This window comes from Pristis pectinata, chromosome 26 (genome assembly GCF_009764475.1).
Source record: "Pristis pectinata isolate sPriPec2 chromosome 26, sPriPec2.1.pri, whole genome shotgun sequence".
Classification (NCBI taxonomy): Eukaryota; Metazoa; Chordata; class Chondrichthyes; order Rhinopristiformes; family Pristidae; genus Pristis; species Pristis pectinata.
The window spans coordinates 23,313,295-23,328,135 of record NC_067430.1 but is presented as its reverse complement, the minus strand read 5'-3'; the positions used below and the strand labels follow the sequence as shown (position 1 = coordinate 23,328,135).

General features: G+C 45.1%; 2 protein-coding genes across 2 annotated transcripts in view; both read right to left on the bottom strand.

Moving 5' to 3' along the window:
- Positions 1–6,841, bottom strand: part of LOC127583471 (tetratricopeptide repeat protein 34-like) — a 52,123-nt gene extending 45,282 nt beyond the window's left edge. The window contains exons 1-2 of the mRNA XM_052039502.1: positions 5,966–6,841; positions 3,388–3,613 (exon numbers count right to left, since the gene is read on the bottom strand). Coding sequence (XP_051895462.1) covers positions 3,388–3,613; positions 5,966–6,732 — 993 coding nt within the window. The 5' untranslated portion in view covers positions 6,733–6,841. The remainder of the gene's footprint in view (positions 1–3,387; positions 3,614–5,965) is intronic.
- Positions 6,842–6,964: 123 nt separating this feature from the next.
- Positions 6,965–8,531, bottom strand: LOC127583233 (uncharacterized). The gene is made up of 3 exons (XM_052039003.1): positions 8,406–8,531; positions 7,037–7,685; positions 6,965–6,980 (listed from the first exon to the last, which is right to left on the bottom strand). Exons 2-3 carry the CDS (start codon positions 7,636–7,638, stop codon positions 6,965–6,967), a joined length of 618 nt encoding a protein of 205 aa, XP_051894963.1. The 5' UTR covers positions 7,639–7,685; positions 8,406–8,531.
- Between the last annotated feature and the right edge of the window lie 6,310 nt (positions 8,532–14,841).

Here is a 14,841-nt window from a genome sequence, read left to right as displayed (position 1 = left end):
ACACCACATCCACTGCTCCACCTTCATCAATGTGCTTTGTCACATCCTCAAAGAATTCAATCAGGCTTGCAAGGCACAACGTGCCCCTCACAAAGCCATGCTGATTGTCCCTAACCAGCCTATGCTTCTCCAAGTGCTCATAAATCCTGTCTCTAAGAATCTTCTCCAGTAATTTGCCCACTACTGAAGCAAGACTCATTGGTCTATAATTCCCGGGGTTATCCATACTCCCTTCCTTGAACAAAGGAACAGCATTTGCCACCCTCCAATCATCTGGCACTACTCCTGTGGCCAGTGAGGATGCAAAGATCATTGCCAAAGGCACAGCAATTTCTTCCCTCGCTTCCCATCATAACCTTGAATATATCCCGTCTGGCCCCCTTGACTTATCTATCCCAATGTTTTTCAGAAGTTCTAGCACATCCTCTTTCTTCATGCTCTAGCACATCAGCCTGTTGTACGCCATCTTCACAAACGTCAGGGTCTCTCTCACTGGTGAATACTGAAGCAAAGTATTCATTAAGGACCTCCCCTACCTCTTCCGACTCCAGGCACTTTTCCTCTTATCCCTGATCAGTCCTACTCTCACTCATCATCCTCCTATTCTTCACATACGTGGGGAACACCTTGGGGGTGTCCTTAATCCTACTCACCAAGGCCTTCCCATGTCCCCATCTAGCTCTCCTAAATCCATCCTTAAGCTCTTGCTTGGCTACCTTGTAACTCTCCAGAGCCCTATCCGATCCTTACTTTCTAAACCTTAGGTAAGCTTCCTTCCTTCTCTTGACAAGCTATTCTATGTCTCTTGTCAACCATGGTTCCTTCACTCTGCCATCCTTACCCTGCCTCAATGGGACAAACTTATCAGAACCCCATGCCAGTACTCCCTAAACAAGCTCCACATTTCCACTGTGCACTTCCCCAAGAACATCTGTTCCCAATTTATGCTCCCAAGTTCCTGCCCAATAGCATCATAATTCCCCCTTCCCTAATTAAATACTTTCCCATATTGTCTGCTCCTATCCCTCTCCAAGGCTATGGTAAAGGTCGACTGGTCACTGTCTCCAAAATGCTCACCCACTGAGTGATCTGAAACCTGATCAGGCTCATTGCCTAGTACCAGGTCCAGTCTGGCCCCTCCTCTCATCAGCCTGTCCACATATCGTGTCAGGAATCCTTCCTGGAAACTCCTAACAAACACTGGCCCATCTTTCCCCTTTACACTAAGGAGGTGCCGATCAATATTAGGGAAGTTGAAATCACCCATGACAACAACCCTGTTATTTTTGCACCTTTCCAAAATCTCTCTCCCAATCTGCTCCTCAGTGTCTCTGCTAATCCCTCCAGGACATCCTCCCTTTATACAGCTGTGATACCGTCCCTGATCAGCAAAGCCACTCCCCCATCTCTTTTACCTCCCTCCCCATCCATTTTGAAACGTCTAAACCCCAGAATATCCAGCAGCCATTCCTGCCCTTGTGACAGCTAACTCTCTATAATGGCCACAACATCGTAGTCCATGTACTTACCCATGCTCTAAGTTAATCATCGTTGTTCCTTGGTACTTCTCACATTAAAGTAGACACAACTCAGCTTATCCAACTGACTGCAATTTTGCCCTTTCAACTGCCTATCCTTCCTCATTGTCTCTCTACATGCTGCATCTACCTGTACACTAAATGCACCAACCTCTAACATCACTCAGGTTCCTATCCCCCTGCCAAACTAGTTTAAACTCTCCCCAACAGCTCTAGCAAACTTGCCCACAAGAATATTGGTCCCCCTCCAGTTCAGGTATAACTGTCCCTTTTGTAAAGATCATACCGTCCCCAGAAGAAATCCCAATGATCCACAAATCTGAAACCCTGCCCCAACTCCTCAGCTACGCATACATCTGCCAAGTCAACCTATTTTTACCCTCACTGGCACGTGGCACAGGCAGCAATCCAGAGATTACTACCCTTGAGGTCCTGCTTTTCAGCTTGCTACCTAGCTCCCTATATTCCCTCTTCAGGACCTCATCTCTTTTCCTACTTAAGTCATTGGTACCAATACGTACCACGACTTCTGGCTGTTCGCCCTCCCCCTTCAGAATGCTGTGGACCTGATCAGAGACATCCCTGACCCTGGCACTGGGAGGCAACATACCATCCGGGAGTGTCTTTCACGTCTACGGAATCTCCTGTCTGCCCCACTTACCATTGAATCTCCTATCACTACCGCTCGCTTCTCCCCCTCTCGTTGGTCACTGCAGCTTTCCCCGGTAGGTCACCCCCCCCAACAGTATCCAAAGCGGTATACCTGTTATTCAGGGGTACCACCACAAGTGTACTCTGCACTACCTGCCTACTCTCCTTCCTTCTCCTGACAGTCACCCAGCTAACTGCCTCCTGCAACTTAGGAGTGACTGCCTCCCTGTGGCTCTCATCTATGAGCTCCTCATTCTCCCGTTGGATCCGAAGGCAGTCCAGCTGCAGCTCCAGTTCCCTAACACTGTCTGTAAGGAGCTACTGCTGGATGCACCTCGTGCAGATGTAGCTATCAGGGAGACTGGAAGTCTCCCAGAACTCCCACATCTCACAAGACGAACACACCACTGGCCCTGGAGCCATTCTAACTACTCTAGCTTGGCACTAAAGGAAAAATCAAAGGAAGAAAGAAACTTACCAGAGACTTGCCTTAGCCTCCGCCTCCTCTCACTGAAGCCTTTTGAGCCAGAGCCTCAGTTTCCCACTCTAACACTGGTCCACTCCAGCAATGGCTGCTCCATTTAACCCTACCTTCTTCTTATTGGCTGCTGTTAATTAGCCAATCATTGCAGTCCCTTTCTTATAAGCTCCCATTAATTCTCTATACAGATTTCCTAATTTAAGGTTGCTGTGGGTCTGACAATCCTACAATGGCTCCATTCACTTGCTATTTTTCATCTGCACCCAACTGATTCTAGATGATGATCTTCCAAGCTAATACAATTTCTCACTACTACATTGATCTTATTCTTTAGTAAGAATTACTCCATCACTCCTCAGGTTCTCCCTCCAGCTCCTGGTTTAACCAAAGAAAATCAAAAAATTTTTAATCACATACATTTTCAAATGATTTTAAGGCAAGTTTGAGATCTCATTCCACAATTCCATTCATTCTTCTCCCACTAAAAACCTCATGTTGATGACTTGAACTGCAGGAGTTTTTGCAGTTGCGGGTAAGTGCATCCAAGAAGGCACGTTGCCTCCGACTGGCTGCAGAACATGTTGTGAGCAAGAGAGTGAACGTTCAGAGATCAAGGCACAACTCCATCAACAATGTAGGTACAAAGAAGACACAAGGCCAAGGCAATTACCTTTCAATTGTTCTAATATCTAGGAACCTGTGCATCAAGTATTGTACCTGGTTGGATTCATATAAACAGCCTTTCTTCAACTGAAGTAGGGTGAGCCGAGCCAACACTGAAGAACACCAAGGGTTCTTGCCAAATGATACCAGCAATGTTTTATGTGCCTCTTCCGTTCGGCCTAGTTGGTAAAGAGCATCTGCGTATAAAATTCGGGAAACCTCATCTGTTGGGTCCAGTTCTAACAGCAGCAAGGCCAAGTAATGAACACCCAATGCGTCTCTAGGGAAAAAGGAAAATGTGTTTGCTTTTAATCAGTTATTCTCCTTTAAACCTCAAATACCATGTTAGTTTTTTTTGCAATGTGCCCTTACATTTACTAGCCTTGGATCAAGTTCAGAAGACTGAATATTTGAGTATTAACCCCAACTAGCTGCGAGAACAAATAAGATCTTCACAGAAACAATCCTGTAAATTTCTTCCCTTAAAGGGATAGTAAATAATTAGCAGCACATATTCAGTGCTTTCTCAGCAGCCAAGACTTAATGCTTGGAAGACATGACAGTACTGTCTACGTCAAGTAATAATTCCTCAGGAGATAATCATACATATAAAGGAGACTCTGTACATGCCTTCAGAGATTTAGTATACTACGTACTTTATTCAAGATCCAAGAACCCAATGTCAAATGCCCATACTGTCCAACTTCTTATCCTGCAAAGGGAGAAAAACAAAACCAATCTATATTAATGACTTGGATCAAGGGTCCAAGAATATTGCTCATGATACAAAGATAGGTAGGTTAGCAAGTTGCGAGAAGGGCACAGAGCCTACAAAGAGATACATAGTGGTAAAGTGAGTAGGTAAGTTGTGGTATGGAACATAAGAGGAAATTGAGAGATTATCCGCTTTGGAAGAACGAAAAAAAATGAAGAAGCAATTTGTTAAAGTGCAGTGACTCCTAAGTCTTGTGGTACAAAGGAATCGGAGGAGTGAGGTGGTCCTTTGTATCATCAGCAACTCTGATCACAATACAGTCGGTCCCTTCATCCAAATCATTAATACATGTTGTAAATAGTTGACTCTCAGTATGGATTCCTATGGCACCCTACTAGTTGCTGACTGCCAATCCAAAAATGACCCATTAACCCCAATTTAGATTTCAGTTAGTTAACTATTCTGCTGTCCATGCTAATATACAATGTTGTCAATGCTATGCACCCTACCCTTGTGCAGTAACCTAATGAATCCTCTGTTAAAAGAAAAATAAATGAAGATTAGGACCTCTGACCTGACAGTGGTGAACCGCTTAGTGCTGCTGCATCACAGCTCTGGAGATCTAGATTTCATCCAAACTTCCAGTGCTATCTGTGGGGAGTTTGCACGTTCTCTATTTAACCATGCAAGTTTACCCCGGGTGCTCCACTTTCCTCCCATATGCCAAAGACAAACTGGCTGGCTGTTTAATTGGCTATTGCAAGTTGCCCTTTGGTATAGATGGGTGCAGAAGAATTATTACCGTGGGTGTCAGTTGATGGGCATTTCAGAGCATAAATAGAACTAGTGCACCAGGTGCTTAGTTATCAAAATGGACACAGTGGGCCAAAAAGCCAGGTTTCCATGCTATGACTATGACAACATAACTTATGGTCTACTGGGCACAAGAGATCGCTGCTTTCTTACATGGTCTGAGAATCTGGACCACATGTAGCAAGCGCCTCATGGCACTGGGAAAACAACACCAACACTGTCTCTGCAAAATCCTCCAAATTCACTGGAAGGGAAAAGTTAACTGATAGTGACCTCCCCCAGGCTAACATCCCTGGCAATTATATCCCCGTTGGTCAATAAGCACCACTGTGCAGGCCATGCTATTTGCATGCCCATCACCACCTTCTGAAACAGAATTCCATTCTGAGGTCTGTTACAGAAAGGTTACAGAGGAAAAGATTCAATGACATGCTCAAGCCTCCTTAAAGTATTGCCACATTCCCACTTGGAAATCCCTAGTCCACAATCACTCAAAGCAGTTGGCATGGTATTGAGAATCCCAAGGTCATTACATTGGAAATACACAGCACTCCCCCACCCCGAGTCCCCCAAGTAATTGGCAAAAGGAGACCATCTCACATGCTACCCACCTGCTCAGACAGCTATCACCTGACCCATATGTGGGGGAGTCTGTGGTTCCTATGTTTGTCTCATCAGCTACCTCAGAATCCAAAAAAATCCTGAATGGAAGTCATCCATCCCCAATCCCAGACTCGAGAATGCAAACTAGCATGAAGGGAAGCCCGACTTCGGTATGTATAAAAAGCATTTTGATCACACTGGTAAGGTGCTATAATAGATCGTGAACATATTAGATTGGAAGCAATATATTAGTATTGAACGAGGACTCGATAGGAAACGGGAATAAGTCAGTCATTTTCGGATTGGCAAACAACTGACAAGGATCGGCTACTCACAAATGTATATCAATTATTGAACAATTTACTGGACTAATCTTAACTTGCCATATCCTGTCCAAAATTACTCTGAACTTGCACCCCAAAAAGGTTAATTTCCAAAAGAAATCCAGTTAACCTACGCTGGTTTTAATGCAATGAGTTTGTTTCAACTGAGGGACCAGACCTTTCTTTGTTGGACCAGCCTTGGTCTCCCGACTCTGCCGCCTTCCTACGGAGCTTGGCACCAGAGGATGGACAGCACAGCTTCTTCCGCACCATCTTCTCCCCTTCCTCCTGAAGCACCTTGTACAAGAGGCCCCGCTGGTTCCACGGCACGTAGGCCTTGACGAAGAACGCAGTCTCGTCCAGCCGCAGCCTACTAGCAGTGATATAGTCCAAAGTGGCGAGATAGGGCTTACCGTCCAGCAACCTCAGCAGGCCGCGGCCACACATGGCCCGAACGCAGCTGTCCGGGTGCGGCAACTCGTGCTCCACGATGGCCTGGAAGTCGGCGAGAGCCTGCCCATGATCGCCAGCATGTAGGTGGCAGATGGCGCGGAGGGCCAGGATGGTGTTGGGGTAGGCGGCCCCATCGGACGAGGCCAAACTCCGGCAGAGTGCGAGGGAGCCGCGGACGTCCCCAGTCAGAAGCCTGCAGTCGGCCAGTCGGATCCGTGTGTCACGGCTGGCCTGGGCGTCGACGTGGATCTGCAGCTGCAGGGCTTCGAGGACGGGCAGGAGGAGGTCGGCGCCGGCGTCCGATCGGAGGTCAGGCCGGCGGCGCACCGTCTCCCGGTAGTCGGCGAGTTGGGCCTCGATGAAGCGTTTGGTCTGCTCGAGAAGGGCGGCGGGCGGAGAGAAGAGCCGCTCGAAGTGTTTCCTGGCGAGTACCGGGTTGTTCTCGAAGGCCAAGGCCAGGTCATGAATGACCTGCCTCAGGTGATTGCCCATGACGAAGTGGGCGGTGGCCCGGCTGATGAGGCCGGAGGTCCGGTACTGGGGGCTGGAGCCGGCGAGGCCGGACACTGGCCCGTCACCTCCCGCGCTTTCTTCCACCCGCCACCCCTCCATCCGGCGCACGGCGCGCGTGCGAGGGGCGTCGCCGTCACGGGGGCGCGCGATGCGCGCGCGAGGGGCGTCGCCGTCACGGGGGCGCGCGATGCGCGCGCGAGGGGCGTCGCCGTCAGAGGCCGCCACGGCTGCCATGAAACGGCGGCAGTCGCCGAGCAAGCGGTCGTGGGCGCGGTCGCCTTGCGCGCTCTTTTGGTGCTGAGACACGTAGTGGTTGAAGGCGTCGACGATGCGTGGCAGGTCGGCCGTCTGCCTGGTGGTCACGAACGCCACGGTTTCTTCCCGGCGCTTGGCGAAGGCCTGCAGGTAGTCCACCACGCCGTTGCCCGAGTGCCTGTCGGACAGGACCCAGGCCAGGGCCCGGGTTAGCAGCAGGCCCAACGCGTGCTTCGGGTGCGCGTTGAGCAGGGCGTTGCAGCGGCTCACAGCCTCGTCGTGCTGCCCGCTCCTTAGCAGCGTGTCCACTCTCAGCACCGAGGCTATCAGGTTACTGGGGTCCAACAGCAAGAGGAAGCCGGCGGCCATCCCGGCGCTCACGGGAGCCTCGCCAGCCGGCTCGACCCCAACCTGGAGCGGCACCCACGTGTGGCCGGCGCACCAGCCCTCCAGGACGGCCACGATGCTGGCCAGGCCGACGTCCCCCAGAGACTGTACGTGGCGGACTGCCGCCTCGGCATCCCGACTGAAAGCCGCGCTGTAACAGGCGGCGGCTTTGGTTGGATTGCCGCCCGCCAGGTGCCGGTCACCGTCAGTGCAGAGTCGGTCGGGCAGCTGTTGTTCAGACATCACGGTGATTCCGAGCTGGCATCTCCCACCGCTGAATAAGGCCACGTCTGGGGAAAAAAACATCGAAATTCTACAAATTACATTTGTCTAACTAATCATCAGGGCCATTTCAAACCAGGGGTCAACACAACTAAATTTCTTCCGTCGTATCGCGAACATTTATCAAGGTAATCTATTTGGCGATCGTCATGGCCACTTTCTTAGCAGTACCATTCGGCAAAATAGTTTTGCATTGGGTCTCATTTTACTCCCAATTGAGTAGTTTTGGGTAGGTTCTACAGTCTGTCTCCTACAAGCTCCAGTGAGTTTACCATCGCCCCAATTCGATTAATATTATAATCCGATTCAGGAACCTATTATTATGCAGAAGCAATATCTGCTAGACTCGTGGGCATCATAACACCCGCACTTCTGTTGGCGAAGTTTCTTGGGATGGATTTGGGAGGGAGGCGAGTGACGAAAAATATTCTGAAAATGCTGTTGTGTGACAACTGTTGGGATATTGAGAGAATAGGAAATAGCCGTATATCGAATGTTAACGTAGGGAGGAGGTAGTTTATTTGGAGCTGATAACTAGCAAAATTACTGGCTAGAGTGGGAGACGCAACCATTTTTGTATGTCAGATATTGGAGATTTTAAAAAAAAGACATAACCATCAGAAAGGCCCCTAAATGAAGCTGGACCACTTTAAAGGTAACCAAAGTTTTAATCGTTAAGTTACTTATTAACTAATTAAACAAGTTTTGCTACTGGTTTGAATACATACCAGGATAGGAGGTTTGATCTCAATCACATACTTTCATAGATAAGGCTAGCACATATTGCCCATTAGATAGTAGTAGAGAGATACCACTTTGAACAGCTATCGCCCTTCCGGTGAAGCTAATCCCAGAATGCTGTTGGATACGGAGGATTTAGATCCAACAACAAAAGGACCTGTGATATTTCCTAGTCGGGAGTGTATGCCACACCATGGAGGGTGTCCTCTTTGTGAAGATGGCCTTTGTCTCCACAAGGACTGGGCACAAAGGCAACTTCTACAAATGTTATCATGGACATCTGTAGCAGCTGTAGAGGTTTTTGTTTTTAAAATCTTGATTATAGGTTTGAAGCTAGCAAAGTCTATTGGCCATCCCTAGGTAGTCCATGAAGGCATTGATTGACACAGCAGGTCATGTTGTCATGGCTATCCCTTGAGGTCGAGGACATCCAAACAGCCACTAAAATGTTAGTGTACAAAGCAATGGTGATCCCAACGCTCCTGTATGTATCAGAAACTTGGACAACATACTGACGACATCTGAAGGCACTTGAAAAGTTCCATCAACGCTGTCTTCGAAATATCTTAAATATCAGCTGGGAAGATAAAGAACCAACGTCAGCGTACTAAATGAAGCAAAAACAACAAGCATTGAAGCAGGTCAGGTAGCATCTGTGAAAAGACAATCCACTACAGGATGATGATTTTATATTCAAACAGTGTTTCTTTTAAGGTTTCCAGCAACTTTTGTGTTCTGCATCTGTTCATTCATCGTGTGTCCAGACAGAGCGGCCAAAATAAACTCCTACCACCCTCTCTTGAAACTGTCGTTTGAATACTCTTGGTCTGCACAGACATTCCCTTTGTTCACACCACCCTTCTCCACAACTTAACATGTTTTCTCATTTTCCCCAGTTCTAGTAAAGGCCATTGACTGGAAACATTAATTTGTTTCTCTCTCCTCAGCTGCTGCCTGACCTATTGAGCATTTACAACATTTTTAGTTTCTTGTCTCAAACTATTCAACATCCACAGCAGGAAATGAAATATTCTTGGATCATTTAGGTGAAGGTGATGATCTGTCGATGCACGTGGTTTTATTGCCACTTAATTTTGCTCTACTTTTCTGGACAGGAACTTGCTTAATTCTCTAGCGCAAGATCCCCAAAATTTGCTGAACACAAACCTCAACTAGTCTAGTTTATTAATCCCTTAGCAAGCATATTTCTAAAACTTCAATGAATTTTATGCCACTTTTGGAACATGAATCTTGAATGTATTCCAGCTCTATGATTACAAACTAAAATCAATATCCTTGCTAATTTATGAAACTGCTCTTTTCTAAATTGTTTTCCTAATAAATGTGGTAGCCAACTTAATGTTAGACAAAGAATGTGTGAAAAATTGATATAGGTGGAATTAAATTTGAGAGTAAATAAGTATATATGAAAACATCACAAGCTTATAAATATTAAAAATGCAGCAAAATGCAAATGTTGATCCTTTAGAAGCTGTGACATTACATACAATGAAAGGTGATCTTTATTGAGATGCACAAGATTCTGAATGAATTAGACAATATCGAAGCAGTGCACTAACTTCCCCAGTAGGAAAATCTAGAACCAAGGGGCATTGTCATAGGATAAACAGTTGCCCGTTTAAGATGAAATGAAGAACTCTCAAATAGTTGTGAACCTTTTGAAAACTTCCTACTGCAGAGCGATATTAAAGGCTGAGTGCTGTGCTGTGTTCAAGACTGGGAAAGGTGGATTATAAAGGAATCCAGAATTATGGGACTCAGGCTGGAAGATGGAGTCAAGGCCAAGATCAGATCTACTACAACTATAGTGAATGACCGAGCAGATTGGAAGGGGTGCGTGGCCTATTCCTGCTGCTCTTTGTTCATGTTGGAAAAGCCAGAAAAAGTAATTTGGTCAAATTTCCTGTGACAAGTGGATGATATTTGTCACACTGAGAATTCCATTACTACAGTACATGCTGAGAGTGGTACACCAACCTTCCAGTCTTTCTCCATCTTTAAAAAGATTGCCGAATGTTTTGTAAATCACATCTCTGATCAGATTACCTAATTCCATTGTATTGTCTATGGGCCATGAATAATCACTGACTACATGGGGGTACATATACTGTGTGTACGCCTCCAGTGAAGGAGATCAACTGCTCCTCCCAGTAACCAAGTCCTACATCATCTTCATGCATCTGTACATTAGGCATGATTGGAACCTGTTTCCAATTGTCTCTGTAATAGGTTCATATATTAGGAGCTGACAAGTGTACCATCAAATGCCCTTGGCAATGGACTTCTTCAAACAAGAAATATAAAGTCACCTCCGGCATCACTTTCAACTAATCAGACTTGTATTCCTCCAAGTCCGGTCACCTCTTGTCAACCTCTGACATTTGCAAGCTCCGACTAATGAAGTTTCAAGTTAGGATTCCAGGAAATAAACCTAGGCATTTTCATGTGTGCTTAAAAAAGGTACCAAACACCTGGAGACAATTTGGGCAGAAAAGGTTAAAGTGCTTTAGTTAACTTTATACAGCTATGTGAGATATATTGGGCCCATGATGTTGTTTCTTGAAGGGTTATCCCAGGTCAGTCTTATCCAGCAAGGCGATGTAATGGTATACACATTAGTGGAGATATCTGTGCTCTCTATCATACAAGGCACATGATGGTGTATACTTGGTTACACACATTACAGTACAGGAGGCTGCCATTTGGCCCATCAAGTTAATGTCAGCTCCAAGAAGAAAAATTCCATCAATCCAATTCCCCTTCGTCTTATTCCTGTCTAACCCTGCAATTTATTGTCTATCATATGCCCATCAATTTACTCCTTTTGTTCTATTGCCATTTGCCTTCACCAAAGGGCAATTTATAGTAGCCAGCTGGGAATGTAGGAGGAAACTGATGCACCCAAAGGAAAACTATGTGGTCTTAAGAATGTGAAAGCTCCAAAACAGCTCATGTCAGGATCAAATGCGAGTCCCCAGAGCTGTGATACAGCAGCTTTAACTGCTGCACCCCCATGCTGCCAGGAGGTGGAGTTCAGATAGAGACATACTGTTAGGGTGGTTTTCACAATTAATTTGATAACAAGGCCCTTGAGGTGACAAGAGAAAATAAAGCAATACAAGCAGTTTATAGATATTTGAATTTAGTTGCTATCTAATCATGTTGCCAAAACTACATGCAAAGATTCAGTTTTTTAAAAAAAAATGAGGAGGCTTCTGTTAACCCAAGGCCCTCTTTGCTTACTTACCTAGCACACTAAGAACTCTGGCCTGTTCTTCAAGTGCTAACAAAGAATCTAACAACTAGCAGAATCAGCCAATGTGACAATGTTTAGATCTCTAATCCTGAGGTGCCCAACCTTTTGGATTTAGGGAGCCATTTTCAAATTGGGACCGAAATTATTGCTGGTACTTCTGCATGCATGAAGGCCATTGGACACACATTGTGATACCAAATAGTGTATAACACTAGTTTGACATCATTTGCACAAAATCCTACAACATGGTTAAACTCCACAAGGACACTGAAGCAGACCTTAACTAGAGGACCAAAGTCTGCTTCCAAATTAGTTAAAAAGTACAACCCCACGTGGATTGCAGCCCTGAGTGAGAAGCATCCATTCCCCTCCAGGATGATGCCCTTTTCCATTTTGACATTGTTTCTGACCACACCCACTTCAGACCCATCCCAGTTGTCATTGCCTTTGGTTACTCCTCAACCTGGTCTGCCTGAACCCTCCCATTTCTCAACCTTCCGTCAACAATCTCCACAGTACCGGAGATTGCAAAGTGTCTATTCCATTGTTCACAGTATCTTGGATCTTGTATGTGGTGGATTGCCTGTTTCCCCTTTAACAGGCTAAAATAAAAGTTCCTATTTGGGCAAATTTAGCTTGTGTGGTAGAGTTTGTTCATCTCTATTCTAATCTGAAACCCAACACATGAAAATGCTGCACCTCTGATTACTTTAAATCTTATCAACTTTGCAGATGATAATGCTACAAATAAACGTGAAGATGCTTTTGTTTTTCCATTGTGATGGTGGCTAGCAAAAGGGTTGTGGGGGAAATTGTAAATCATTAAGCCAAGTGCTCAGTTCCTCAAACACTCAATTATATTGACAATTTCTTCAGAACCACACAATGGACCCCAATGGAGTGAGAGGCTTGTATGAAAATGTAAAGTGTTTCGTTCAACGTTCATCTCTGCTTAATTACTCTAATCATTCCCTTTTAATGCAAATTTTAACACAAATAACTACAATATGCCAGAAGTGTGCAGTTTAGCATAGACAGATTTAATTAACTTTTAATAGAGCAGTAATTTCACACATATTCTGTACATTAACTTGTACAGTAAATGAACACAATGTCCATAAGCATAGCAGACCTGTCTGAGATAGTACTAGATAAGCTCTATAAGAAACAGATGGCTCCTAAAGTTACATAGAATATTTTATTTACTGTAAATGAAAGTTGTCAGGATGCTTCACATGCAAAGAATTTATTGTTTGCAGAACGATTGGCAAGGAGAGAGCTCATCTGCTAAAAGATTATTCTCAGTCATATACACTGATACTGCAGAAAACAAATGATTGAATGAAATCATCTGATTTTAAATGCAATTGGAATTTTTATGTTAGCAAATTCACTGATGAACCCACCCCTACCACTGCTCCAACTTAGACAAACATAACAGATGATGACAAGGACTTTCAGATTGGATTAACCTCCATTGCTCTGAGTGAGTGTGCAGTTAAACTCAGAATTGGAACTATATTTTACTTTGTATTGGGACTAAGGGGATTCAGATTTTAAGAGAGAGGTTTTTGAAGGAGGAAAGTGAAGTAGCAAAGTCTACATAGAAACAGAAAAAGTGGTCATGGAAGGAAGCTTAAAGGAGCAAGAGTCAAACCCTGCACGGGACCTTTTCCTCCTCCCAGAGATGCTGCTCGACCCACTGAGTTCCTCCAGCAGATTGTTTCTTGCTCCAGATTCCAGCATCTGTAGTCTCATGTCTCCAAAGTGAGCTTGCTTATGATAAAAAGCTTCCACCCTGTTAGACGTAGCAAATTCTGATCAGTCAATTGATTTAAATGACCAAAAGCAAAGTGAGGAGAGCCAGTAGTAACCCACTGAGGAAGTAAAGATCAAAGCATAACTTTCACTTGAGGAGGCTCACCAGGTTTCAGCAAAATGGGAGAAGTTTTAAAGCAGAAACGGAAGGCATGAGGGGTACTTTCCCATTTAGCCAATACAGAGAAAGATGTGCTTGCACTGGCCACAATACAGAGGAGTGGCTGTAAAATAGTCACTCTGGGGAATGATTGGATAAGTATTGTTTTCATTGGAATTAAGGAAGCTGAGCAGTGACTTAATTTGAGGTACACAAGATTGGAGACTAGGTGGAGTAAATATGAAGGACTCATTTCTCATGGGAGGGGTAGAAACTGAATCATTGATTTAAAGTAATTGGTAGAAGGGTTAGGCAGAAGAGAATACATCTGGTGGGGTGGAAGAAATTCACCCTGAAGTTGATGGAGCTCTGCAACTCATTGCCTGAAAAGATAGTAGAGAATCCGTATCTTCCTATACACTTCTGAGACATTGATTACCTACAGCAGGCACTGGAAGGGTACCACCACACTTTACATAATCCTCACTGGAAGAATAAGCCAAGTGATGTCAATATCCTTTCCCAGGCCAACATCTGAGCATTGAGCCCATGACACATGCAACAGGCTACATTAAGTAGGCCATGTCATTCACAAGTAGAAGTGAGTAGTAGTGATCTTTCAAGAATCACTGGAGTCAGGAATTGTTCCAGAGGACTGGAAAAAAAAATCGCAAATGTTTAAGAAGGGAGGGAGGCAAAAGACAGGAAATCATAGGCCGGTTAGCCTGACTTCAGTGGTTGGTAAGATGTTAGAGTCCATTATTAAGGATGAGGTTTCGGGGTACTTGGAAGCTCATGATAAAATAGACCAAAATCAGTATGGTTTCCTTAAGGGGAGATCTTGCCTGACAAATTTGTTCAAATTCTTTGAGGAAGTAACAAACAGGATAGATAAAGGAGAGTCAGTGAATGTTGTTTACTTGGATTTTCAGAAGGCCTATGACAAGGTGCTGCACATTAGGCTGCTAAACAAGATAGGAGCCCATGGCATTAAAGGAAACATACTAGTGTGGAAAGAAGGTTGGCTGACTGTCAGAAGGTAGAGTGGGAATAAAGGGGGCTTTTTCTGGTTGACTACTGGTGACTAGTGGTGTTCCTCAGGGGTCGGTGTTGGGTCCGCTACTTTTCACGTTAATGATCTTGATGACAAAATTAATGGTTTTGTGGCCAAGTCTGTGGTTGATACAAAGATAGGTGGAGAGGCAGGTAGTGTTGAGGAAGTAGGGAA

Excerpts from the sequence above, each read along its gene's own strand:
- LOC127583233 (XM_052039003.1), bottom strand. The coding sequence starts at position 7,638 with ATGTCTGAACAACAGCTGCCCGACCGACTCTGCACTGACGGTGACCGG.